The sequence below is a fragment of the Pan paniscus genome, chromosome 2 (genome assembly GCF_029289425.2).
Source record: "Pan paniscus chromosome 2, NHGRI_mPanPan1-v2.0_pri, whole genome shotgun sequence".
In the NCBI taxonomy this organism is placed as follows: domain Eukaryota; kingdom Metazoa; phylum Chordata; class Mammalia; order Primates; family Hominidae; genus Pan; species Pan paniscus.
In genome coordinates, this window is record NC_085926.1 from 55,447,937 (window position 1) to 55,474,500 (window position 26,564).

The window sequence follows — 26,564 nt, forward strand, 5'->3', positions numbered from 1 at the left end:
CAATGCTCTCTCTCATTTTAAAGACAAAGGCCTCAGAAGCACTATGAGGTTGTGCATCTTTCCCAAGGTGAAAGGGGTACTGGGATTTGAACCCAGGCAATCTGGCTCCAGAGCCTATGTTCTTAACTGCTAAGCCAGGCTTCCCTGGAAGAGATGCCACCTCTCCATCTTGGGAGTAAAACTCCCAAGGGTCTTGTCTCACTCATGAGTCAACCTAGGCAAGCTCAATAGTTCACCAAGGTGGTCAGCCAGTATTTCCCAAGTGTTCAAACCTCAGTCCCTCCAACTGAAGTCATGGTTTTAAACTGGGGGTGATTTTGCTCCCCGGGGCACATTTGGCAATGTTTGTAGATGTTTTTGATTGTCACAAATGGAAGGATGTTATTGGCATCTAGTGGGTAGAGGCCAGGGATGCTGCTGAACATCACATAAAATAAATCCCTACAACAAAGAATTATCCAGCTCAAAATGTCAATAGTGCCAAGATCGAGCAACCAGCACAAAATCGAAAGAGCTTACTGGCAACTGTTCTAAGACGAAAAAAGCCACCTGCAGAATATTCCAGGTGGTTCAGTCTGTTCTTCATCTTGAACATCGTTTTATTTCTCTCCTGAAGTCACTTTTTCTTCCCTTGCCCTAGAATTTCATGGTAGTCCCATCTCACTGTGCTAAATGCCTACACTAAAAAAAAAATCTTACTACAACTCTTAGGGATTAACAGCAGCAGAGCAGATAAGAAATGAAAAAAATCAGCAACAGGCAAAAGAAAAATGAGCACTGAAGTACAAAATACATGCTTGAGCTTCAACCACCATATCATCTACATACCTGAAATGTATGTGTGTTTTTCTGGATACCCTAAGCCGTAATCCGTGCCCACATCAAACTTCAATGAACACTCTCTCTGCTAAACACACACGCACGACTGCACTGGATTTCATAAAATGATTTTAATAGAAAAGTACAAGATATGAACAAAAATAAATAAACTTTATCTCATTTCTAGCCCAGCAAATTGTACACTGCATATAAAAATGGTCTAAGATGCAATTTTCCTCCATTCCTTTTTTGCTTTTAAAATACTGAGACAGCATTTTAATTCAATATTCTAGGTTCAAACTGATACATTAAAAAAAATCATACCAACCTTTAATCATTCTACATCCATTTTTTAAAGTTAGCTAACAAGATGATGTTTCACTAAAATAAAATATCCAATCATCAGATTAAAGTGTAAAGTTTGTGTGAACAGGGAAATTAGATCATTTCTCTAAGTTTTAATTCCTATGTTTCTGAATGTTTCTTGAATTAAAAATTCATTTCATCATCTTACTTTCAAAACACGGCATCTCTCTTTCACCATTCCACAGAGAGAGAAAAGACTAGAAAATACTTTTAAAAAAAATAAATATTTTAAAAGTATAGCTTACAGTGACAATGTAGTATTTTAGACCTGTGCCTTCGTGCCTATTTGCATTAAATACATGCTTCAAGTTATAACTACCTTTTCTATCTCTCTATATATTGTGGGCCACTAAGTCTTTGTGGACTGATGCTGCTAACGATCTCTTGGAGTTAGCTAGTACCGGTCTCTTATTCAGAGTACTTATTCTGCTATAGCATCATATTTGATAATTCTAGTGGCTTGAATAATGTTTTGTAAAAACAAATTGAAACTTGGTATTGGCAAAATTGTATGAGAAAAGAGCTAGGGTAGGCAACTAAAACTTACACAGTGCCAGTCTCAGGAGGTCAGTAGCTCACAGAACTCAACAGATAAACTGGATTAAAACTTAAAAGTCTTCTTTCTACTTGAGCCCATAATGACTATTTTGAACATGGCTCTTTTGCTGCTGCCTATATATAAATTTTTTATTAATTTTCTTGTATTGGGAAGATCTTGAATACGCTCCAGGATGAGAAGAAAAAATACGCTGACACTGCTAAATCGGGTATATGTTTTTGCAATAAAGAACACTGGTCAATATAGAACTGAGGAAAAACTGAAACAGATGTGAGTCCTAGAACCACAAGAGTTTGAATTTGCCCAGAAATGCTATTTTAAACACTCTATATGTTGGTCTACTGTTTTTTTGTGGAATAATGCATTCTTGGCATCCTTAAAAGGTTTCAATATGTTACAAGGTTATCCGGAAAGAGAAAAAGCAAAGGCTAATGTATCAATCTGTGCAGCACTGTCCAGATTTCCGTGTACATTTTTGAAAAGCACAAGAACTTGTATTAATTGCACTTAACACAATGAACTTTTAGTTTCCAACCAGTTTTCATTCTCTGCAGACCCGGGCTTTCTTTTTATAAAAACTGCTTTCAAAGGGCATAGAGACACCACACATGGTCCACAGTAAATTCAAATAGAGAGGTGCAATAGTTGCAGTGGTAAACACACAAAAAAATACATTTTTTTGGACTAAAAATCTGGTCACGGATAAAAGCATGTGCTTTTTCGTTCTTCTCTGGGATGTTACAACAGCAACACGCTCTAAAACAATTAAGTTACATGCATAATGCTAAAAGAATGTGAACAATCCTATAACCAGCTTTAAGCCATCTGCTTGATTTCTTTTTTTTTTTTTTTTTTTTGTGAGGAACATATATAGGAAAAGAGAACTCCCCTTTTGTTCCGTTACATATAGAAACCTTTTGAAGCTTCCAAATAGCTTGGTTTTGGTAAAATTCACCACTCTTTTATTATTTTGACATGTAGTCATCCTAAACTATCCGTCATGGTTTCTCCAAAAATCTCCACATGAATTATCTGAAGGACAATTGAAACCACTTACCAATATACAAGTAACGTTTTATTTTATATTCTATCTTCCATTTGGCATAAGCCTTTCGATGTTTGTTTTTTAAACCAGTGAAATATACAAATCACGCAAGACAGAAATATGTACATTAAAAGTACAGAATAAAGGCTAGAAGATATACATAATATCTGAATGACATGTAGAATATTTTACATTAAATAGTTTCTTTTAAAAGCTAGAATTGTTAAACTCAACTCTCTTCATAAACATGAGTCACTAAAAAGGAACAATCTGATTTAGCAAATAAAAAAAGTACTTCATGGTTTTTGTATAATAAAAACCAAAAAAGTGACATTTTAAACTAATTAGTGCTTTTTGCTTTCAAGATCTTTTGCTCACAATTCACTGCAACTGAGGGGATGTGAATATCATTATGCAATAAATTAAGAGCCACAGTTGGCTAAGGTGATATGAAAGCCAACCTGCCTAAGGGGGGTATGAAAGATGTGTATCTTTCCAAACTTTTAAAACAACGTAAGTCTGAGATAAGAACATATTTGATGGCACTGTTTGGAAAGAAGTGTCCTTATTTTAAAAAAAAAAAAAAAGCTATCTATGTAGTGGGCTGAATATTCCTTAGGGACTCAATTAATAAGTACTGTCATTTCTAATAGGCATGGGTTTCCATTCTGCAGAATGAACTAAGAAAAGAGAAACATTGCTGATGCTTCGGAGTTTTGAATATCTCTTAACGTCCATGTCTATAACGAACAAGTAATGCCCTCTCCACAAAGTGAACAGAAATGGAGGTTGGAGACAAAGGGGTGAGGCAGAAAAGAAAAAAGATATCTTCAACCCAACACGCATTTCAGTGAGTCAGAACTCAAGCTTCCTCAGAAACAAGGTTGCTTCGTCGTGCTCAAGGTATGATCACAGCAGGGCCACAGCCCAAGCTCAAGACTCAAAAAACTTTTGGAATAATCCCAACTGGACTGCAGTGAAGGACAACAATGCTCTAGACAGAGAAATAACCCCAGAGTAAACTGTAAATCTAAATCACTGGCTGCAATGAGATATATTTATATTTATATTTATATATATGTATATATATATATGTTATGTACAAAAGACTTTGAGATATCAGGCACCATTAAACCACATTTCCCCCCTTATAAATGCAACTGTTCAAGTACACTGGGAACAGTTTTAAGGTACACCTGCAGTACAATAGGAGAAGCATGAGTGGATAATCTAAACACAGGATCATAACAGTGATACGCTGCAACACCTCTGTGAATTCCATTAGCCAAGTTCTGTCATTAAAACATAGAAAACTACTGCTCCTCAAAATAAAAGTTTTAGGAAACAAAAATCCCTAAGTAGTGAACTGTTTTCCAAGCAGAGCTCCTAATGTTTCATTTCCTGTCCTACAACCAAAGGGGACCCAGTGGAGCTGCCGTTTGGAAACGTGGCCAGCATCACATCACAACACGGAGGAATCAGAGAGGGCTCAGTGTGAAGAGGAAGGTGGATTTCACTGTTTTTCCTCAAATAGGTTGTCTGCTCTGGTGCAGTGCTGAATGGCACGCAATTACCTTGTTGCTTGGGCTGAGAACCTGTGAATGGGATTCATGTATTATTTTTATTATTATAATTTACTAACCAAGTATCCCTAAGAAAATAACAGGATATTTTCATTTATGTTCAAGCCAACCTCCCCAAACAAAAAAATCTAGTGTCCAGAATCATTTGGGGATCTTTTTACAATCTGGAATCCTAATTCTTATAACAGCTTCAAATCAACATCTTGACATAAGAGTTTTAAATTTTTTAATTTCTGGGGACTTTCCTCCCTGCTGCCCAAATTTCATGAGCTATTAGAATATGACGGTCTGTCTGCAAATGGAATATTTGAGGAGAATGAGACATGTGATATACCTTTTTTCCTTGAGAATATGACATTCTTGTCCTTCCATTGTAAATTATCATTTTGAAAATGCAGAAAGCAAGCTAGCAGCCCTGCTGGGGAAGGGAGGTTTGTTTTGTTTTGTTTTGTTTTCCCAAGACCTTTTATCTTGCACCAGAGAATTTACAACTCATTTTGGTCATAGAAGCTGAATTGTGAATAGATTTCTACCACCCTCTTTCAACTGGAACCTACCCATCCCATATGATGGCATATTTGAGAAAAAGAAAACGTATTTCTTTACCTTCTGGATGTGTACCATGTCCACACAGCTAAGTTAGGGTATGTGTTATTTCCCCTTCATTCTATACTATCAAAAGAAGTCTTGTATTGCCTTTTCAAAGATCCACAAAATAAATATTTTTCTTGGTTCCCACCCCCATTATTGCCAAATAATAATTATAATATTAATAATAAACCAGAGTTCTTAGATGGTAACAGGAAAAAAAATGGTTCCGGTTGCAATTCTTGGGGAAAAATAAAAAATATTTCTAAAAACCAAAAACCAGAATCACTGTACTTTCTATAAATAAGCGGGTCCTGGGAGCGGGGCTGAGTGCTGGGTGGCACCCACTACTTGCACACAAACTGGTCCACGATCTCCGTGCACTTCTTGCACTTGACGTAGCAGCACCAGTGGAACTTGCAGTGGCAGCGCTCCGTCTGCACGGTCTTGAACTGGTCGTAGCCACGGCCGCAGCACATGAGCTCGCAGCCATCCATGCCCTCCGACGTCTTGTTGCACAGGCGGCCCTGCGTGCCCAGCGAGCCGGTGCTCTCATTGCGCACGCAGTAGTCAGGGCTGGGGTCGATGTAGACCAGGTCTTGTGTGGTGGGCGAGTTGAAGCGGCTGTTGACCTGCACCAACTTGCCCCGGCTGTTGAGCCGCATGGCCGCCGCGCTGTCGTACTTCTCCTTCAGGGCATCACCCACCTTGCGGAAGTCTGCCAGCTGCAGCCAGCATGTCTTCAGGCTACATGAGCCGGACACCCCATGGCACTTGCAGGCCACATCAGCCAGGTTGTACACCGTCTGCAGGGAAATGGGGGCAATCAATACACACATTCATGGAGGAGCCAGATGCAGGCTATGGGAACAAAGTTCTCCTCGACCTTCTCCATGGAGCTATGTTCCCCAGCTGAATTAAGGACTGTATTATATTTCCTTCATTACCAGAAGTCTTGTGTTGCCTTCTTTAAAAATTCTTCCAAATAAATATGTTCTTAGCCACTCATTATTATATCATCATTATCAACAACAACTGTGGTTTTTTAATAGGAACAGGAAAAAAAAAATTGTTCCAGCTGTTTTTTTCAGAGAAAGAGCAGCAGCAACATGTGGACACTCATCCCAGAGGTTGTTCACAATGCATTACCTGAATTAATCCCCAGTACCAGCTAGGTGAGAAGTGCTAGTATCATCCCATTTCACAGAGAAGGAGAGTGAGACCCAGAGAGATGAGCCACTCACCCAACTCCTGGGGAGTAAAGGTGCCAGGATTTGAACCCAGGCAGCTGGACTCCAAGCCCGTGCTTAGTGACTTGCCCATGGATATCCAGCCGGTAAGTGCAGAATTGGGAAGAGTCCAGCCCCAGTGGGATCAAGGTTCAAATCTTAACCCATTACTACTATTATTGCTGTGCACCAGGCACTGTAAGTGTCCTTACACTCATGATCTCATTTAACCATCCCAGCAACATTATGACATGGGCTGGATTGGATGATGGCACAGTGATGCTGAGTGGCCTGCACAGGTCACACAGCTAAAGTGTGGGGGGACTGCGCCTGGAACTCAGGTATCCTCACTCCTGTTTCCCACACAGTCCCTACCCCATCTACTACCCCCCTAGGCTAAGAGCACCCACCCTGGAGCCAAGCAACATAGATTGTGTTCCTGACTCTACCCTTGAATTCAGACAACAGGCTGCACCTTTCCGGGCCTCTGTTTTCTATCTGCGAAGGCAGCAGTGGTGGCACCAACCTCCAAGTGCTGTTATAAGGATAAAATTAGGGGAGATGTGGAAAGTGCTTGGCACTTAAGACACAGTAAATCTGGTCTTTCTTTAGGGTAACAACGGACACACTCAGGAAATCTGGTCTTTCTCCAGAGTGACGAGGACATGGCATCTGGGCCCTTGTCCAGTCACCTTGGGCCTCCCAGTAGCAGTGCCCACGGGTCTGGCCCCATAACACTGTGCCCAGCAGTCTGGGAGGTGGTGGTTGCCTATTTATAGACTCTGCTGCCCACAGTTCCTTGTGCCAGTGACCCTCCAGAGTCCATGTGGTGTGAGTGTGCTGGAGAAGACCTGTCAGGAACCTGGAAGCTGGGGGTGCATCAGAAGGCCTCTTCCGCAGAGAACAGCCACCCTCTTCCTCCAGGGATTCACAGGGGCTCTTTTAAAGGGGGCCAAAGTGTACTCTCTTGGCATAAAGAGTTTCAGGCACTCAGCTAGTCTGAGGAAGGGTTTTGCAAATGTATTTAACCTTTGCTCCCCACTGAGGAAAATTAAAAAGCTAACACCCCATGGAAATTCTAATATGATTTTCTGGCACAGTGCCCAAATTTCCATCCCCTAGCCCCACCATCCCAGAGAAAAAAAAACTGTCTTCTTCGTAACCTCACTCACCAAAATCCAAACTCAGCTCACTACTCCAATGATCAAATTTACCCCAAAAAAACTCGCTACTAAAAAAATGCAGAAGTGTAACACTATAGGTGCTTTTCAAACTTCCCCAATCCTCTCTTGCCACTTGGAAATCCCTTGACCCGCTCTTCTTGGTTGCCAAGCCTCTGATGATTTCTGGACATGAGAGAAGGCTAAGAAAGCCCCAAAGATGGATGAGAATATCAAATATGGACACACCCCTGGATAGGGGCCTTTAAGAGTCAGACACATCTCTCTTTTTGAGGCATTTCTGATCTGAGGCACTGGGCATGTCATATATAGAGATCCCAGTGATACATCCCTGAAGAGGGTGATAGCAAGGTTTTATGGGCTTCCAGAGAGAATGGGGCTGACCCCACCCCCCCCAAATTTTCATGTGGCCCTGGGTCCACCACAGAAGAGGCAACCCACACTGCAGACACCATGGCAGTGAGAGGCCTGAGAAAGGAGAGGCCACACTCTGTCTGTGGCAATTATTTGACCCCTCATGGCAGTACAGGCAAAATTCTGTAGAGTTTAGTCCTTCCCCGGAACACTCAAATGTTTAACAACAAATTTGAGAAGATAAGCTAGCTGGAATTATCTACACGATCTTTGACTTCTCTATGTCCTTTGCCTATAATGTTTTAGAAGTTATCATCTATCAAGCACTTACTACTGGCGGACACTAAACTAAGACCTTTAATTAAACCAAATGAAATTGTTATTTTGTAATAAAAAAGAGTCAAGTGTTCACAATTTCATATGGTTCAACCTACTAGATGATCTCACTGAGGCCTCACAATAACCTCAGGTGATTGTAATTGCCATGGCCATTTAACAGATGTGGAAATGGGAAAACTGAGGCTCAGAAAAAGCAAAGAACAGACAACACTACACTGCATTTTAACCCAGATTTCTCTAATTCCCGAACTGCTAGCTCTTCATCTCTTAGCTGTGATGCATGAATTCAATAAAAACGTACCTAGGCTTATATTTCCATTCTTTAATTTTCTTCCATGGTCATGAAGTGGTTTTCTGGGCCTCAGTTTCCTAGTCTTTCAAATGAGTGTGGGGCCAGAGTCTTCTAAGGCTCCGTCCAGTCCTCTACAGTTTACTCTGTGATTAACTTCCTTCTCCCTCACCCCAAAATACAGAAGAGTGAAATCTCTGACCAGAAAGTTCCTGGCACCTACCTTGGGTTCTGTGAAAAAATAATGGCCCTGGTTTTCAATGCTGCCAAAGTTAAGAAAAGTTTTCACCCCTTCATTTTAAAGCAGCCATAAAGTGCCATGTGTTTAACCGCAGGAAAAAAAGGGTCTTTTTAACTATTGAGAAGTAGCTTTTCATATCCCCACCAGGGGAAGGAAAGAGCGGGAACCAGGAGACTCGTGAGGACTGCAAAGATGGTCCTCCCTGGGTACTTCTGCTGCTCTCTTCTCTCCAGAGCTACTTTGTGATTGGCCTGATGGTCAGACCTATAAAATCCCATACTGCTAAAAATGCTGTCCTTTTCCTAGAAAAGCCCTTTTGTAAAAAAACCCTCCATCCATCAGGCCTGCTACCTAATGACATAAAGAGAGGCAGGGAGAAAGAAAGGAGGGAAAGAGCCTCAAAGCTGGGGTGAGGGCTTTCCCATCTGGGCACCTACGAAGACAGAAAAATCCCTGTCCCAAACTGAAAGCCAACCACAGACATCGTCCAGGCAGGAGGGAGAAAGTTATTCCCATTTTTATTTCTGTGCTCCAGTAGCCAAAGGTACCAGGGACTAACTAAGAAGGCAAGGAAAGGTCTTTTTCAGGCAACTGCTGGTTCACCTTGGCTGGGGGCGAAAGGGAGGATGATCCGCCCAGGAGGCCCTTCTGGGATGTGCAGGGGCAACTATGGAAACAGATGGAGGAAAGAGAGATAGACAAAGGGGGAGAAGAGAGAGACCGGGAAGGAGGAAAGGAAGGGAAGAGGGAGAAAGAAAGTGAGACGGGAACAGGATGAGGAGGAAAGAGACAGGAAAGACAGAGAAAGATAGGGAGAGACAGAAAGAGAAGCAGAGAGATAGAGACAGGACCATATAGCAAAGGAGTGGCAGAGGAGAGGACGGAGCTACAGGGAGAGACCCGAGGAGGCTGGAGGGCAAGGTGAGAAGACAGAGATGCGGGGCGGGGGCGAGACGCGGCACTCACCCTGCGGCCCGCCTCGTTGTTGTGCAGGTTCATGAGGATGCGAGCACTCTCGTAGGAGCCCTTGGCGTGGATGCGCTCCCGCTCGCGGGCGTCCACGAACTCCTTGGCAAAGCGGTAGCCATAGTCGATGTTGTCGCCGCAGCCGCCCCAGAGCCAGTCCCGCGGCAGGTCCTTGGGGCGCGCGGCGCGGCTGCAGCCGCAGGTGGACAGCTCGCCCTCGCGGCACGCCCGGCTCATGGCGTTCACCACCCCTGCTGCGCTCACCGCGTATGTGAAGGCCGTCTCGCGGCTGCCTGTGGGTGAGGACAAGAGATCACTGGCCGCCTGCCTCACGCGCTGGGCCGGGATGCTGCCGGGGGTGGGGGTGGGGGCAAGGTAGGGAATGGGGGGGAGGTAGGAGGTGGGGGGCAAGGTAGAGATGGAGGGGAGGTAGGAGGTGGGGTTGGGGCGAGGTAGGGAGGGGGGAGGTAGGAGGTGGGGGAGGTTGGAGGTTGGGGGGAAGTAGGAGGTAGGGAAGCAAGAATAGTGGGGAGGTAGAGGGTGGGGGGCAGGTAGGGCTGGGGGACAGGTAGGGGTGGGGGGAGGTTGGGGTAGAGGGTAGGGAGTAGGGGATGGGGGGGTAGGGAGTAGGGGATCAATAAGGTAAAAGCTCGGGCTGCCCCATCCTTAACACGCACCAGGCCCTGGGCCCAGCTTGAGGGGAAGCCAAGCAAGATCCCCCAAAACACACAGAAGCAACAATTAACAAAGGAGTAGCAGATCCCCAGTATCTCTGCTCAGCCATTTCAGAGCTGCAGGCCAGATTCTAAGCAGTGCTGGATTGATTTTCTCTGCAACTCTTTTGAAAATAGTCAAAACTTGATATTTGCAAAAATGCACATGAAAGAAGTCACTGAAGGAACACTCAGAATATGGGTAGACTTCCTTACACTTATTTTAATATTAAGTATTATTTTCATTTGAGTTACATATAGGGCAGGATTACAGAATTTGCTAGGCCTTGAATCTAAGGGAGACACTGCCAGCGGCCACACTAGTTTCTGCCACACTCATTTTGGCCTCGTGTCCCCTCCTCCTCTGGCAGTTGTAACCTCTCCTCCCTCTTCCTTCATGCAGCAGAAAGTATTTCTCAGGACAAGTCTCTTTACTTTCCCAGAGGACAATTCTAAATCAGCTCATAGAGAGTTATAAATGAAGCTTGCTATTCTTAAATCCCAGGCTCATTGGCCTGATACTTCTCATTCAAGAATGAGTGTCTGCTTTTAAAACAGCCTGTTGTTCTTCAATGCCACTTCTGCAAACACCCCCTGCCCACTCCCCCACTGCCTTTGCCACAAAGTGTTAGAATGACAGCAAGAAGGAAAAAAGCACAACCTATGGGGAAAAGAGGGAGGGAGAAGTTATCTTCTTCCCAAAACTAGTAAAGAATATCTCCCCATATAATAGTTACAGGGACCCTATTTGTAAGGAGAAAACTGGAGGCTATCATAGAGTACCCTAAACTTCGCTTGTACATGGAGACATTTCTGCATGTAACAAGAGCTAGTTAATAAAAGTACTGTAATCTGAGAGAGAAAGGGTTATCATCCAGCCAGCTGAAGCGTGGGGTAGGGGTGGGATTGGGGGGCAGGCTCACTTTCCTCAATTGCAAAATAAGGGTACTGAAATACATGCAAGGAAAGGGGCCTCTTCTGGTGCCGAAATTCATGTACCGCAATCAGTTTCTCCTATACTTACTTTGAGAGCTTGCTAACAATCTTTTTTCTGAGGGGGAAGTGAGGAGCACAAGAAAAGCTGACAACAGGACTCAGTCTGAACGAGACGGGTCATTCTGCAGGAGGACAGCGATGCCAGTTTAAGCATCCAGCAGGCCACCTCATTCTTGGTCTTCTGCTCCATGCCAGTCACAGCCATTTGTGAATGGTGATGGTTCTGATTTACCATATATCCTCCCCCTCCCATATTTTCAAAATGAATGACTTGAAGGTGTGTGCTGGTGGTTGGCAGGAGGATCTAGAAAGTTCCTGTGATGCGTTACACCTATCTAGCGGGATGAGAGAGGCAGAGCACATCAGGGGAATGGAAAGGAATGAGGACAATATACAGCTTCTAGGGAGTAATTTGATAGTACAGAAAATGCTGTGGCCCTGGATGGGGGATTTGTAGAACAAAGAGGTAGTAGCTAGAGGAAGAGGAGATGAAATGATCCTCTGGGGATAGAGGAAAATAAGACACTGTCCTTTGAGTATACAGAGCATAAGAAGGCTTTATACAAAACACAAACAATGCTTCTTTTTTCATAAGTCTATCTTGAGCATTTCCTTTTATGCCGCAGAATACAAACCTGGGAGATCCCTCTAAGCTAATTGGTCACTGCAGGGTAAACGTCAGTTTGAAAAGTATTCTTTGGCTAATTGCCTGAGGATACAGTCATCCTGGTTGGAATACTGCTGATTCAGTTAGGTTTCCCTTCCTGTGAAACCCACATCTACTCCGATCCTCACACCCCTTACAAATGGTGCCTTCCTTACATATCTTTTCACAGCATGGAAACAAAGAAGAGACAGATGGGGACAAAAGCTGGAAGGAAAGGGTAGCATGATGAAAAATGAGAAACTCTCCAAAATGAAGAGTGGGCCCTTCATGAAGTAATTGTGCATGGTGCCTCCAAGGCAACTGGCATCTTAGAAAAATGAGTTGAGGAGGGGGTCAGAGGTGGCGGCCTGAATTTCTCAGACACTGGCCCCACCACAGGGTCAGATTCTCACAAAGAAGAATTACTCTCAATGTCCTTGGTGTGCTGAGGGCTTTGGGGTGGGCACACACACACACACCTTTTGGCATCAAAGGTATTTTAAATTTTCCCTTAGCTCATTCTCTTCAAATACACTCTTAAGTGGAAAAGTGAAAGCAAAGAAATTTTCCAACTATTGGAATTGGATCCATGTTCCTCTTTCATAAAAATCTATTGTTTTCTCTTCTCTCCTGTCTCTTTTTTAATTAAGTAAAAAACAGAAGGCCCCATCAGTGTCCCACCACAAGCCACCCAGCAGCAGCTTTCAGCTCTGAGACGCTAGGCACTTGGGGGACCTTTTGCAGGGGAGGATGCCATATGTGCTCTCATCTTCCCAGGACATCAGCTGACTTGATGATAGTATCTAGGAGGGCTGTCTCAGAGGGTGTGGAGAGGTACCACTCCCATCCACTTCCCATCGACCCAGACAGTAGTGCCGTGCAGCTGAAGACCAGAGAGCATACTTTCCAGGGACAATTAAATACAGGCTTTTGTACCAAGGGTTCTGCTTGTTCCCTGAGGAAGCAGGCTCTTTGAATCTTGGACCGCATTTAAAATAAATCTCCAGCAGAACTCAAATTCACTTAGCAAATGATAGCTTATTCTGAACATTTTGGCCCAAAACAGGCTACGAATGAAAACGAGAGGAGGATCTTAAATCAAAGCTGTGTTCAAGTGACTACACAGATAAACAGTTCCGATTGCTGTTTTCCTTCCTGGTTACCATCAGAGGTGTATGATTTTTGCTAACTCATATACATGTGAAAAAGTAGTCCCATAGGTTGAGAGGAAGGCAGTTTAGGAGGAACATAGAAGAAGGGGGAAAAGTTACCATCCTCATAGAATTTTTCAAAAGTATTGAAGTTCCCTTACAATATCAACACGCGGGAGAATAAATCTACCACACTCCCAGTTAACTACATAAGACAGCCCACAGTCAGGGAAAACTCCTGTGTTCCTGAAGCTTAACTCTTAGATTCAGATCCCAGTATATACATTAGCACATTTTAATCATTAACAGAAAGGACAAAGCCCCATGAAACTTTGCAGGCTGAGGCTACAGGCCATTCTCCCATTCAGTCAGAGGAACAGCTTCCAGTCTTGTATTATTTTAGTTTATAAAACCACTTGGCTCAAACATCCCCTGACAACTCTTTTTTGTTCTCAATGAATGTAATTTTCGGGGTTTTTTTTTAATAAAAAATGCATTTTATCCATCTGTGATGGACATTAAGCCAACTTTTCTCTTCAGTCAGTATAGACAGTTAATTGCCTTGATAAATTGCTTCTTACTTTGGGAGTCACTGCAGTCATATTAATTATAAGGGCTTTTTTGCATAAAAGTAGAGAAACCTAAAATATTCACACTAGAAAACACACATTGGACCACATCTGTCAAATAGTATCCTATACTATTTAAACAAAAGCAGAGGCAAACAAACAGATTTTTTAAAATCTTTGCCTTTAGCCCATTTGAAATGCTATCTCTTTGAATGGGGAAGTAAGACATTCAACAACATATTTAAAATGAAGAATCGGACTGTGAGCAATACTCTTAATTTTTTTTTCAAGTTCCTAGGTTGACATCCCAAGCATGTGCTTTTATTATATCAATTGCTGAAATCACAAACATAAATTGGATCACTTTTAATTAAAATTCTTTCTGGGACTAAAAATAAAGCTTTTAACGTCTATATCTTTATAGCCTCAGGAAATAGTTCTATTAGGAAAATTAAAACTTTGTTCACTTTCAATATATCCAGGATTCTAAAAGACGGCAACTTTTAGTTCGATGCTCGGGCCGTTTCAATTGTGGCTTAAAAAACTAACAGGCAAGAGAGTTTCGATGTTTAAAAGCATATACATGACTTGCTTCCCCCACCTACTCTTAAGAAACCAAAATAAGTGTTCTGCTTCTATTTTAAACAAAATGCTTTATAGAAAAATTAAGTGTTTGGAAAAATGAAGGTGTCTGTGATACTTGCCTCCTGATTTGATTAAAATCCAAAACTTATCATCAGGTGTAGGGACAGGAATTAACATCATTTGCTATAATGACAAAAATGCCCAAGCCACCACCCGAGCTGGAAGGCATCCTCCTTCATGCTTTCTATCAAGCATGAAGTAAATGCTAAGGATTTCTTCTAGGAAAAAAAGTTAATGTTTTTAAAAAATATTTTAAATGTTTTCCTACCTATCTGCATCACCCTGCCAAAAACAGAGGTGTTATCCACAGTGCTGCAGTTCCACCTTCGATGTCGGAATTGATACTGGCATTCTTTGATGCCTGTCTTCGCGCCTTCTCCGATGTACTGCATGTGGTCCTGATACAAGTGGCACAGTTTCTTCTGTCCTTGAGAAAGTCCTGCCAGTTGGCTGCAGAGAGGCTGTGCTCCTATAATATATACTTCTGACATCTGAACAGGGTTATTCATACCTAGCGACCTGCAAGGGGGGGAGATGTGCATTCAAGATTTACGTGAAATCTCGAGGTGGGCCCCCTGAAAGCATGTCAGCAATACATAGTTTTAAGCACACAGATGCTTTTTTCTCTCCTGCTTGTCCTCATGACAAAGTATGAGAAGGGCTTCATAAAACTCCTCTGTTTAAACTGCACTCAGAAAACGGAGGTATTGTGCAGTCCCCATCCTGCCATCTGGCTCCTCAGTTAGTATTTTCACTCCCTTCCTAGCCCCTGTCACCATATACCTGAACCAGTATTTCCAAAATCCACTCAGAAAAGGAGGAAACAGCAGTTTGAGGGACAGGCCTCTGACATTAGAGAAAGTGACCCACTTTGCCCCACAAATTGGACCAATCTGCCTTGAAAACTTATGAATGCTGAAAGTAGACACAATTAGATACGGGTAGGAGATAGCAGTTCCTTTTGACTGATGGAAGAACAGAGGGACAAGTATACAGACTGGAGAAAATTCACCATGTTTCTTGACATTTTAAAAGGGCTCCTTATGTGATTGTGAGGGACCCAAGACAGGGTACCCAGTGAACAGAAGTCATGTTTGACAGTCAGAAAAATGCTGTTCATTTACAGGGAAAAAAATACCCAGAATGCCGTCAAAAATAATCCTCTGGATATATTACAGTCTATCTACAAGGCCCCTACCCAGAAAGAAACCCCCACTTGGGGACATTTGACTACTTCAAGTTAACCTCCTTTTGATTACATTTCAAGCCCCAATACTTCTGCACTTGGAGTGTAGCTGTCCTCCTAGAACTCTGCCTAATTCAAACTCTGTAGGTTAATAATAATCTCGAGTAACAGAAGATAAAAGTTGAAACTCACTTTTACTACCTAGAGGTGGCAAAAAGTAAATTTTGTAGATAGGCTTACAATTACTAGCAAAGTGAATTTCTGTTCTTTTTTATTGCATGATGTACTACAAGCACACATCTGAACAAGGGCTTCATAGAAACAGGCCTAGATTTATAGTTTCCCATTCCCTAGGAGCTGAAGATAAGCTTGACAATATTAACAAGTTAAAAGAAAATTCTGATTTAAAACTATATATAAGTAAAATGTATACATATGTCTTGCATAAATACACCCACACTCACTATCCAGCATTAAATATTGCCGCATCATACAAACAAATCTTAAAAAAAGAAACAGAAGAGGAAGAACACGCACATAGGATGAACTTACCACCAAGAATTGGCTTCAATTACAACCTGGGCGAAGGAGAAAAATATGGCCAAAGCCATTAGGAAGAACTTGGAAGACATTGCACTTCCAGCCATCCCCAAAGCAACTCCTGGGCTTAATATTCCAATGGACTTCTGGAGAGGGAAGAAAGGAGCAGATGTTTATTGCCTCTCAGATAATTTTCAAGCATACAAGTTTAAACAACGGAAGCATCCGGGGTCTCTTAAGTTTACTGTTGATTGACTGCGCTTCTCCTCCGTGAGTTTTTTGATGGCAAGATATAGGCAGTTTCTTTTTCCAAATTAATCCACCCACGCAACCTCACCAGGAAATCTGATTTCGCTGGGATCCTGTGCGCGGGGCACGCCAGCGATTACAAACATGTCTCAATTCTGTTGAGTCAAAGCCCTGGTGCCAGGCGCTGCCTCCTTCCTGCTCGCTCGAGTCCCGCACCCCCTGGCCCCCCTCTAGTTGGTGCTGTGCTCAGTCCCTCCTGGGTAATTCACTCAGGAACCCGCTGCGGCCACCCTCCGTCCTCTCCCCAACCTGGGCCGAGCAACAAGTGGAGCCAGAATTAATTCCATGGGCGAGAGGAGCACGGAGGCGAGTGGAGCGCGCTGCCGCCAGAGGCTGCGGAGGAGGCGGGGTGGCCAGCGCGGGGGGTGGAGGATGGGGGCAGGACGCGGGAGGGAAGGGCAGGGGGTGGGGGGCGAGGCCCCGGGGACCAGCGCGCGAGAGTGCCCAGCTGGGAAATGCAGCTCCGAATTAACATCGTATGTTTCATAATCAGTTTACGAGCCGATTTGGGGAAAGCCACTTCCAGATGAGGAAGAGCAGCCCGGATTTCCTTAAGGACGTTCTTCAGCCAGACTAGGGAGGGGAGAAGGAGATGGGGGCCCTAGGGGATAATGGAGAGAGAGGTCGGGTCTCCCAACCAAGGAAACTGGAAAAGAGTGCCACCCTCGCCCGCGTCGCCTGTGGCCTCTTCCACGGACTGAGAGAAGGGATGGAACCCTAGAGGAAAGAAGGGAGTCTGGGTCTCGCTGCCCGGGGAGAAGATCCCTTCCCTGCCCTCCCCACAGCTTTCTCCCAAATTCTGATTTTTCACTCTCCCTCCCACCCCACACCTGGCAGCTGCCGGGGAGGGAGGAGATGGGAGGCCCAGAGAGACTCCAGTTTCCCTTGGTCCTGATCTGGGGTTGTGGGCCACTTTGCCATCGCGGCACTGCGAGCCTGTCGTTGGAACTCTGCCACCCTGCCTCCAGTCTAGCCTCTCCAGCCCAACTCAAACTTGGTTCGGTCAGTGCCGAAAGGTGGGGGTGCGGGGCGAGGCCAGAGCCCTTGCGGATGAGTCCAGACGGGGCCAGAGGCGCTGGCTTCCGAGCCGCAGCTGGGCGCATCGATTCCAGGGCAAAGAGGCCCCCAGCAGCGAAGGTTCCCTTCCTGAAGAATTTCAGGGGTAGGAGTTGGCCTTGGAAGCTTCCGCTGCCGTTCCTCCCCACTGGTGACTTCTCCACCTGTAGGCGGCGGCGGAGCGAGTAGGTGGCGGGTGCGGGTGGGAGGAGCGGGTTTTAAAAATCCCCTTACACGTAAGTCTAACCCTGCCGCACTGCATCGCCCATAGCCCCTGAAGGAGCCCCTTCCACAGAAAAGAAAAGAAAGGTGAGCCTCTTTAAGGCGGTGGACGAGCCTGGCTTGGAACCTGTGCCGTAAAAGGGACAGAGGGGACCTAGGCAGCCCTGGTAAAGCTATGGGGCTCAGGGGCGTGCCAAGGTTTTTCACCGTGAGCCGCCCCTTTGGCCTGGACGCTTCGGGGCTTCTCAAAGAGGAAATGCCTATGTGGTCCCCAGCGCCTGCTAAGCAGGGCTCCACACCCAAGGCCCAGTTGTCCCCAAAACGCTGCAAAGCTGGGGGGCGCATCCTGGAGAATGGAAATCTGGGGTTTCCCCAGCTAGGAGAGAGAAGGCTCCGGCTATCTCCCCACCCCCGCCCTAAGTGTCAAATTTCCTCCAGGGGAGGGAGTGGGCTGCAAAGTCTGCTACTCGCGCAGCCCAGGCTGCAAAGTCAACTCTCCCCAAGGGCAGCCGATGCCGCGTGCACACACATCATACACACTCACACTCGTGCACATTTACACACTCACACGCGTGCGTAGACACACACGCTGCGACATGTTTCCGAGTCAGCGGCCCAGATTGCTGCTGGCCGCGTGCACTTTCCAAGCTTCGCGGCGGGCGGGGCGCGTGGGGCGGGGCTCAAGCAGCAGAGAAATTGATAACAGATTCGGCGGATTACAGCGGATCTCTTTGTTAGAGCCGAAGCCACACAAACCGAACCCACTCCCAGCCCGAAGCCCCCAGGGAGAGTCCACCAGTTCCCAGAGCCCAGGCCAACTGAGAGCGGGCCCATCCGGTCTCCAAGACTTGGGTCTCCCTGGCTCCAGGGTAGAGGTAGGCAGAGGGTGTCCCAAAGGGGGATCGGAAAGGAGAGCCTCACGAGTCGCATCTCCACTTAACCCCGCCGCTTGCCCGGAAACACCTTGGCCCTCTTCCCTCTTCAATCCCAGTGCAACCGAGAAAAGGCCCCACAAGTTTGAGACACTCAAAGAACTCACAGCGAACTCACACATACATCGGCTCTGTAGGGTAAAACATCCCCGCCTGTTTACCAAGAGATCAGATCCGAAAAGACAGTATGAAATGAGACCTCTGGGGAGACTGTCAACCCCAGGGGTAAAACAAAAATTCTGATCAGAAACTGAGTTTCCCAAAGAAGGGGCTAAATGTTTTCCAACACTTTCGGGGCTCAGGGAAGATGACTCTGTAAGGACACTGAGAATCTTCCTCGCGTGCCACGGGGAGGAGGACTGGGGGCGTTTGAGGGGCTCAGCGCACCAGAGGAGTGAGGTGGAGGAAGGCGTTCCCGCGTCCTCCTCTTCAATCCAGAGCAGCTCAACGACGTGGCTCCCTTTCTATGTATCCCTCAAAGCCTTCGCGTCGGATTAAAGGTGTTCTTGATCCTTCTTTACCAACCACGGTGCGGGCCAGGCGTGATGAGGGATGAGGGAGAGGAAACCTCAGTAGCAAAATTGTTCAGAGGACGCTCGGAGGGCGCGGGGAGCAGCCGGATGCACACCTAAAGTCTCGCAACACCCAACTCCTCCTCCGCAGGCAGTCCCTTAAGAGAATAGATAAAAAGGCCAAGCAAAGATCCTCTCCCCTCGGCCCCGGGGCACTGCCACATTCAGTCTAGGCATCCCCTTCTGCTAGACTCTCTACGTTTAGGCCCCAAGTTTCTGGGAGTGAAACGATGAGGGACGCCAAATAGGCGGAAGAAGCCCATTTGACCCAGGCTTATGGCAGCGAAGGGGAGGATGGGAAACTCCAAAAAGAATCTCCACTCTTGGTGGAAAAAGAAAGCTGTTTTCCCCACTCTGTTCTCTCCCTAAAGCAAGAAGAGAGATGGAGAAACTAGCAGGAGAGCACTCAGTTGCAGCCAAAAACTTGGGACGTCCTGCCCTGGAGAATGCGGGGAGCGGTGCGAGGAGCTAAAGAATGGACCGGCCCAGGCGGGTAGGAGGTCCGCTTTAGGGGAGCAGACAAAGGAGCCACTACTCCCTAAGCCTCACGCCTGGGCGCAAGGGTTGTGTCCACAGCAATATGTGTGTTGGCGCGCGCGGAGCGGGGTAGGGGAGGAGGGAATTGCCAGATAGAGAAGGCGGAGGTTACACCTTGAGCCAGAATCAGTATGACAAAAGAGAGCCGCCCAGGCCTCAACACTGACAGCAGGTTCCAGGTTCGGGTATAGAGAGGCCCCAGGGGAAGAACGGTCTGGCCTGGTTCTCCTCTGTTTCCTGCCCCCTCGTCCATCCCTTAGACTGGGCTTTCCAGGCCCCAGGATACACACACACACACACACACACACACACACACCACTCACACCTTCTCACATAGGATGTCTAACCCTCTCGGCAGAGGATCAACTTTGTCCAGAGGTGGAGCAGAGTCCTTGGACAGAGGAAGAAAATGAAATGATAGTCCAACCCCCACTCTTTAAAGGTAGTTTCTCTCCCACTTTTTAACAGACGATTAAAGTGAGGCGAAAAGCGGGAAAGCAACACTTGTTCTCGATCATAGAGAGTTGGGAGGCAGCTGAGGCCAGACCCGAGGCCTCCTAGGGCGACACTCTCCTTCCCAAGCCCAGAAGAAGAGGTACCAACCCTGTGTCCAGCTGGCCGAGTCCCATTTGCTGGGCCGGACCCGTGGCCCCTTCCGTATTGCAGCGGCCGGCGGCGCAGCGAAACTGGTCCTCTGGGGGCCTCCGAGGGCCCCTGCTGGGAGAGTGGGGTCTGGTGGTCGGGAGGGATAAAGGGAGCAGGGGTGGGAGGGAGAGGGGAGCAGCTGCCCGCCCGCCCGCCCCAAGGAACCGAGGCTCGCAGGAGTCCTACCTCAAGGCGGCCAACAGGGGGCAGCCGGCACCGCACCGCGGGGAAGAAAAGGCGGCGGGGATGGCTCCGAGTTCTGCGCGCATAGTGCTAACCCCTTGAGCACCGGAGCGCACGGGGGAGGGGAGGAGAAGACAGGGGACTCTTGGGCCGGGCCTCCTGGGGAGGGTCTTCCGTTGAGAGGGTCGGGGGGTGGAGGAGACGAAGGCTACTACGTCCTGGACCCGAGAACAACTCCCCTACACACACAAACACACACGCACACACACGCAGCCAAGGATCCACACACTCGGACACACACACATTTGTCGGCCCGCGGTTCGCTGCGCACTCTCCGCATTGCCCCCTCGAAACTCCCCTGGCAGAGTCTGTCTAGAAACTAAATCTGGCTGGTTCGGCAGTGAATGTGCGAAGGTTGGCTGGGGGGAGGGCAGGGGCTGAGGAGGTGCGACCTCACCGCAAGGCCCAAGTTACTTCCAAACAGCGAATTACCCATTTAAAGAGAGAAGAGAGAAAAGAGAGGCGAGAGAGGAGAAGGGGCCTCGATACCAGACAGGGATTAGAAAGTCAAACAGGGCCGTGGAGTCTCCAGACTTGAAGTTTTTTGTTTTTTTTGTTTTTTTAACTTTTTTGGGGGAAGAGGGGTTGTTTGCTTCCAGGAAACATCTTAATTTCAATTCTAACCTTATTTTCTCAGAAACTTAAAATGGGAAAGACCAGAAAAATGGAAATAGGAATCGAAGCTTGGAGGACAGATAAGAAAAATTGTTCAGAAAATAAAAACTTATGTTGCAGGAAGAAACGTTAACTTTTCGTAAAAGTGAACTCTCAGTGACCCTCGGAGTGTGTGACTCGGCTTTAACATACAACTGACAATTAAAACAAACAAGAGTTCGCAAACTGGCCCCCGCCTGCTCTCCCAAAGCGGAGGCCCAAGTGTTTTCTAAAGGACAAGGCGGACTCCGCTCAGGGGGCCGGGGAGCGCTGTCCCGGAGTACGGGATTACAGCCACTACCACCACAACTCCCCGCCCCCACCACTGCTGCAAAGTGCCTGAGCTCACCCAGTGGCGGCTAATAATGCTAATAACGCGACCCCGCTCCCCGCGCCGGGGTGCGCGCTGGCCCCCCGCCAGGCACTCTTAAAGGCAAAGGGGCCTGAAGCGCTCGAGTTACTCGGCCAAGGCAAGCCTACAATCTGGCCTCCGTCGGTGCGGGGGTGTGTGGGGGAAGGTGTACGCCGCTCTGGAGTAGTTGGCCCCTAGTTCCTCTGCGGGTTCTCTCAACCAAGGAGTCCCTTTCCCCATCCCGAGCCCCGGCCACATACCGTCCCGGTGCCCGCGCAGTGGGCGCTTGGTAAATATTTGTTGAATTGAATCATTATCCTGTTACTGAAATATACATAGTAAATTACACTCGATGTTCTCAGAGCAAAAGGAAAGTCGTCAGTGAACCGCACTCAGTTTGTCTACTATCGCTCTTCCCCACTTTTTCTCAAAAATCAAAATGGTTTGCAGAACGAGTGGTGCGACGAGAAGTGATCTCCTGGGACACTGAGGCAGTGTGCCCGGCGTGGAGGGCGAAGGGGTAGGGGTTCCTGCCAGCGACGCTGGAGTTCCAGCTTCTTCAGGCGGTTGGGGAAATGGAGGGATAGGAAGAGGCCAAGGGAACTCAGTTAACTTCCAACAGGGGGTGGGGGGAAGTAAAGAAAAAAAGTGGCAGCGCACTGAACACCTACCTTCACGGCGAGGGGGAGGGGGCGCGGGGAGGAAGTCGCCACCCGAGCGAGGGCAGCCGAGGAATCCGAGCGGAGCGACCGGGTTAAGCCTGGGGGGACGGTCAGGAGCAGGGCTGCGGAGTCCTCCGGCGCGCGTCCGGCGGGCGCAGTGAACCGGAGCTGAAGCGGGCACTGGCGCCCGGGCCTGGACTCCCGATTTGGGGCAGAGCTGGGATGCGCCCAGGAATGGAGGGGGCGCGGACGCGCGCGAGCCGGCAGCAAGGGCAGGGCCTGGTCGGGGCGCAACTAGGGAGCCGCGGGTCCGGCGAGGGCGCGCAGGCAACTGTTCCACGGAGAGGCGCTCCGTTTCCAACGTCCATCAGCGACGGCGGTAATTAGGGCTTTCCAACCCCAAATGTGGGCGTGATTGTGCAAAAGACCTTACGACAAATAACAATAAAAAGAAATTCTTCACAAGAGGGTGAAAAAAATGTCCCACTACTCAACTTTGGCCCGGGGCGGGGGAAGGGGGGCGATCTGTGCGCCCAGGTGCCCCCAGTTCATTCACACCACAGATTCTGCAAACTCTTGGCGGCTCACGCCTCCTGATCTCCAGCTCCTCCTCTCTGGGTCTGTAGCCGAAACGTCTGCTTCCAGACGCTGATCCTGCAGCCGCGAGTTAGTGTGGACGTCTCTGTACACACACAGACACACACCCCAACACACACACCCCCGCTGCAGCTTTGGGGCCACAGAACAATCAGGCGCGCATGGCTTTTTCTCCGGGAGATGCCGCTGAAAACGCACAAGTCGCCATCTGAGCTGCAAGAGTCAGCCCCAAATTGTGTCCTTTCATTTTAGGGTTCGGCAAAAACGGGGAGCAAAATAGGTGAAAGTCGCCCCGGAACTTATTGCTGTGCGGTGAGCTGGAGGGGTGCGACTAACCCAGGGGAGACGCGGGCTCCCCCCCCCCACCACGTATCCCGTTCTTTCTCTCTTCGGGTTGATCTCTCTTTTCCCCGTTTTTCCAGGGCGAAGGGCGAAGAGGAGCGAGTGCACCGCGGGCGCGAGGCTGGGGAAGGGCGAGAGCTCGGAGCTCCGCGGCGGCGACTCAGCTCCAGCGGTCCATGGCCGGCGAAGCTGCCCACCTCCTCGTTTGGCGCCCGGGTCCGAGGGGCGGGAGAGCGGGCCGGCGGGAGGCGGGCGGTCCCGGGCACAACGGCGGCGGCGGAAGGGCTCGCTGGGCAGCTGCCGCACGGACCCCGGCTCTGGGCGGCGGAGGCGGCTCCGTGGAGCTCGCAGCAGATTTCCACGCGATCCTGTGCGCCGCAAACAGACTGACCGACCGCGGGGACGCGTCCCCCCCTCCCACCCCCCAGCCCTTCTGGCCAACTGCCTTACTCTCTCCCTCCCTCTCTCCAGACTCCTCTTTCCCCTGGTGTTCTCAGAAGGAAGAAAAAAAAAAAGAAAGAAAGAAAGAAAGAAAAAAGTTCTTTAAAGTTTCAGAACTAGGGGCGGCTGGAAAGAGAGAGGGAAGGGGGGGGAAGAAAGAAAAAAACTCAACTTTGCCTATGCGCATGCGTGGTGAGGCCGGCCTATGACAAACTCTGCAGGATTTTAAAGCCGTACTACGGGCTGGGGTGCCGGGAGGCGGGGTGCACTCTCCTTGTCTCCCCTTCTCTAAGTTCCCCATCCCCCGCGGCATCTGCTGAAAGAGAGAGGTCCACTCCGCAGCCGCTGCCTGCCTGCCGCCTGGTTGTCTGCGCTCCTTCCAGAGCCACCGACCGGCGGGAGGCTGAACCCCAACTTCCCCGCCTGGACCCCTTGGCTCGCCCGCGTATCCCAGACCGCTCCCACTGGGGCTCCACGGAGACTGCTGCCTTGACATGGAACCTCATGGGGGACCTCCTCATTCTTACCTCTGGGGGAGGATACTTAAGCACTGGGGCTGACGGATAGGGTTAGGCGCTCACCTCCTGCAAAGTCCCCAGAGTAGTAGGGACTTGGGTAGTGGGATGCATGATTGCTCATCTGGCTCCGGCCCAGAGCATCCAGGCGCGATGCGTTGTCCTGCCACGGAGATCTTGGCGGGTGCCCTCAGGTGAGGAGATTGCGAAGTTTGGCAAAACCGGGTTCCGGGCACCGGAATTTCTAGACGCTTCCAGATGCCCGTGGTTTTGGGGACTCCGGAGGGGCAGGGTTGGTGGATTTGTGTCCGCTACCTCCAGCACGCCGAGGGCCCCACCCCCACAAACAGTGCCTCACACTGGAGCGTAATAGTTATTTTCCGCCGTCCGCATTCTCCAGCTGTCAAAGGTGAAGACACACACACACACACACACACACACACACTATTCAATTTTCTCCGTCCATTGGCATGCACTTGACCTTAAGGCGAAAAATCCGTGGCCTAGGTGTTTTGGTGTGGTGGCTGTTTTGTTTTGTTCCTCCAGTCCTCCCCCACCTCCACCCCCACACCCCAGGGCGCGCAGGCCCAGGCTCCAGCGATGCCGTTCCACCCTCCACAGCCCCTTCCCATTCCTTAATTTTCCTGGCCGACTGGACCCTTCCCCAGCCCTGGCCTCCTTCCTGGCGCGCAAAGATGGCAGTGTGAACTTCCCACCAAGTGCCAGAGACAGATGCTCCTGCTTAGCACCTCCCGCCTCCCACCAACTTGCTTTCTTTCCCCCAGGGCGTGTGCGGCCTTAAGGAGAGGGAATCCAAGGTTCTCAAAGCTCCCCCTGGGACATCTCCCCTTTACCTCCTGAGTCTCCATTCCTCTAACCTTCTCCTCTGTAAACCTTGACCACTTCCCGACCTGTGGGCATTTTACAGTCTTCGAATCTAACCTGAGATCTGCCCACCTGAGGAGGGTGTCTGAAAAAGAGCGTCTCCGCCCGGCAAATCGCCCCCAGGCTGCGTCCCTCCGCCCTTCCCCCTCTCCCTTGCTGTTCTGCCCAGTGGCCGCAGACTGAGATTCCCTGGCTGCGGGAGAGCATGTGCCTCCTAGGCAGACACTCCAGCCCCGCCTCGCGGGCAGGGATCTCCGGGACCCACCTTACGTGCAGCAGCTCCAAGAAGTGGCAGGATATGAGCTGACTATGAAAGGGGCTGCCAAAGGGCGCTCCCGAAGAATGGAGAAACTAGCATCCCAGTGTCCCAGAGTCCAAGGCAGTTCGTGTAGAGGATCCTATTCTATGAAGAAAAGGGCCGTTAACCTGGGAATTTCCTCCACACATACAGCCAGTCTAGAAATACTGGCTACCCAACCACAAACCTTTATTTTTTAATGGCTATTTTCTGAGTTATCTGGATAATCACCTGCTTCTCTCCAATTGCCTTTGCTTGTATAGACACAGCCCAAACAGTGCTATTTCCTGTTCTGCAGTCTTTCCTCTAGTGGAAGTCGGTGTTGGTTAGTGGTTAAGAGTGCCAGCTGTGGAATCTGGAGTTCCAGTCCCTGCCCTGCCACTTTCCAGCTGTCACACCTTGTCTAGCCTCTCAGCCAGCACTTCAGAACCCTCTTACACACAACAACAGCAACAACAGCAGCAAGCAGAAATTTCATGATCTACCTTGCAGAAATGCATTGAGAATGAAATGAGATGAGCTTGAAAATCAGGGCAGTACTGAGAATGAAACATGATATCTAGGAATGCTCTTAGCATGGGTCAGGCACTTACCTGGCACTCAATGCCTGCTCTTCTAGAAAAAAAGCAGCTCTGAAAACAGAGGTTTTCAAACTCCTGTGGTGGTAAAACTGGACCTCACATGACAAGACATAATCTTGATTTATTTCACTTGCTAGGAATACTCTTCACTGAATGAATACAAATGCATTTGGTTACTGGGTATTTCCCCAGACCTCACTGGGCTGCTTGCAAATTAATAGCAATATGCCCCATTTTATTTTCCCAAAATTTCCAACAAAACCGTCTAGTCCCAAGGACTTCAGATAAAGAGTTGTGAGTTTTATCTGATAATATTAATAATGAGTGTGCTGAGATTATGCCCCAGAGCAATAAGCTTCATGTCAGCAGGACCACATCTGCGTTTTTCATGGCTGGAACCCCAGTCCTCAGAACAGTGCCTGGCACTTAGTAGGTGCTTAGAAGTAACAACCACACGAATGGGCGAATGGATGAAAGAATTATTTCAGAGGACAGTGTTAAGGAGAACCAACTTGAAATCCCTTTTGACCCTTCAATAGTGGGTAGGGGTGGGGACTGCCTTAGAAAGCCAGGCTCAGTTGTAAGCACCAGTCCCATGATGGTGTTGATTGGTTTGGCTGGGAAATGAGCAGACAGTTGGAAGGAGAGAAACCAATGCCTCTCCATCTGTGAGGGTTCATGTTCGACAGACCTCCAGTTTGTGGAACTTCATGTTT

At 48.2% G+C, this 26,564-nt stretch overlaps 1 protein-coding gene across 7 annotated transcripts; it reads right to left on the reverse strand.

The window, feature by feature from the left end:
• Nucleotides 1-931: 931 nt before the first annotated feature.
• WNT5A (Wnt family member 5A) lies at nucleotides 932-24,866 on the reverse strand. Of its 7 annotated transcripts, none has more exons than XM_063602781.1 (5): nucleotides 24,151-24,866; nucleotides 16,018-16,151; nucleotides 14,548-14,798; nucleotides 9,560-9,852; nucleotides 932-5,766 (listed from the first exon to the last, which is right to left on the reverse strand). In XM_063602781.1, exons 1-5 carry the CDS (start codon nucleotides 24,196-24,198, stop codon nucleotides 5,308-5,310), a joined length of 1,185 nt encoding a protein of 394 aa, XP_063458851.1. In that variant the 5' UTR covers nucleotides 24,199-24,866; the 3' UTR covers nucleotides 932-5,307. The 7 variants fall into 7 exon arrangements, with proteins under 7 accessions (XP_063458851.1, XP_034812573.1, XP_063458853.1 ...); XM_034956682.3 differs by lacking the exon at nucleotides 24,151-24,866 and adding an exon at nucleotides 22,199-22,428; XM_063602783.1 differs by lacking the exon at nucleotides 24,151-24,866 and adding an exon at nucleotides 20,465-22,171.
• Between the last annotated feature and the right edge of the window lie 1,698 nt (nucleotides 24,867-26,564).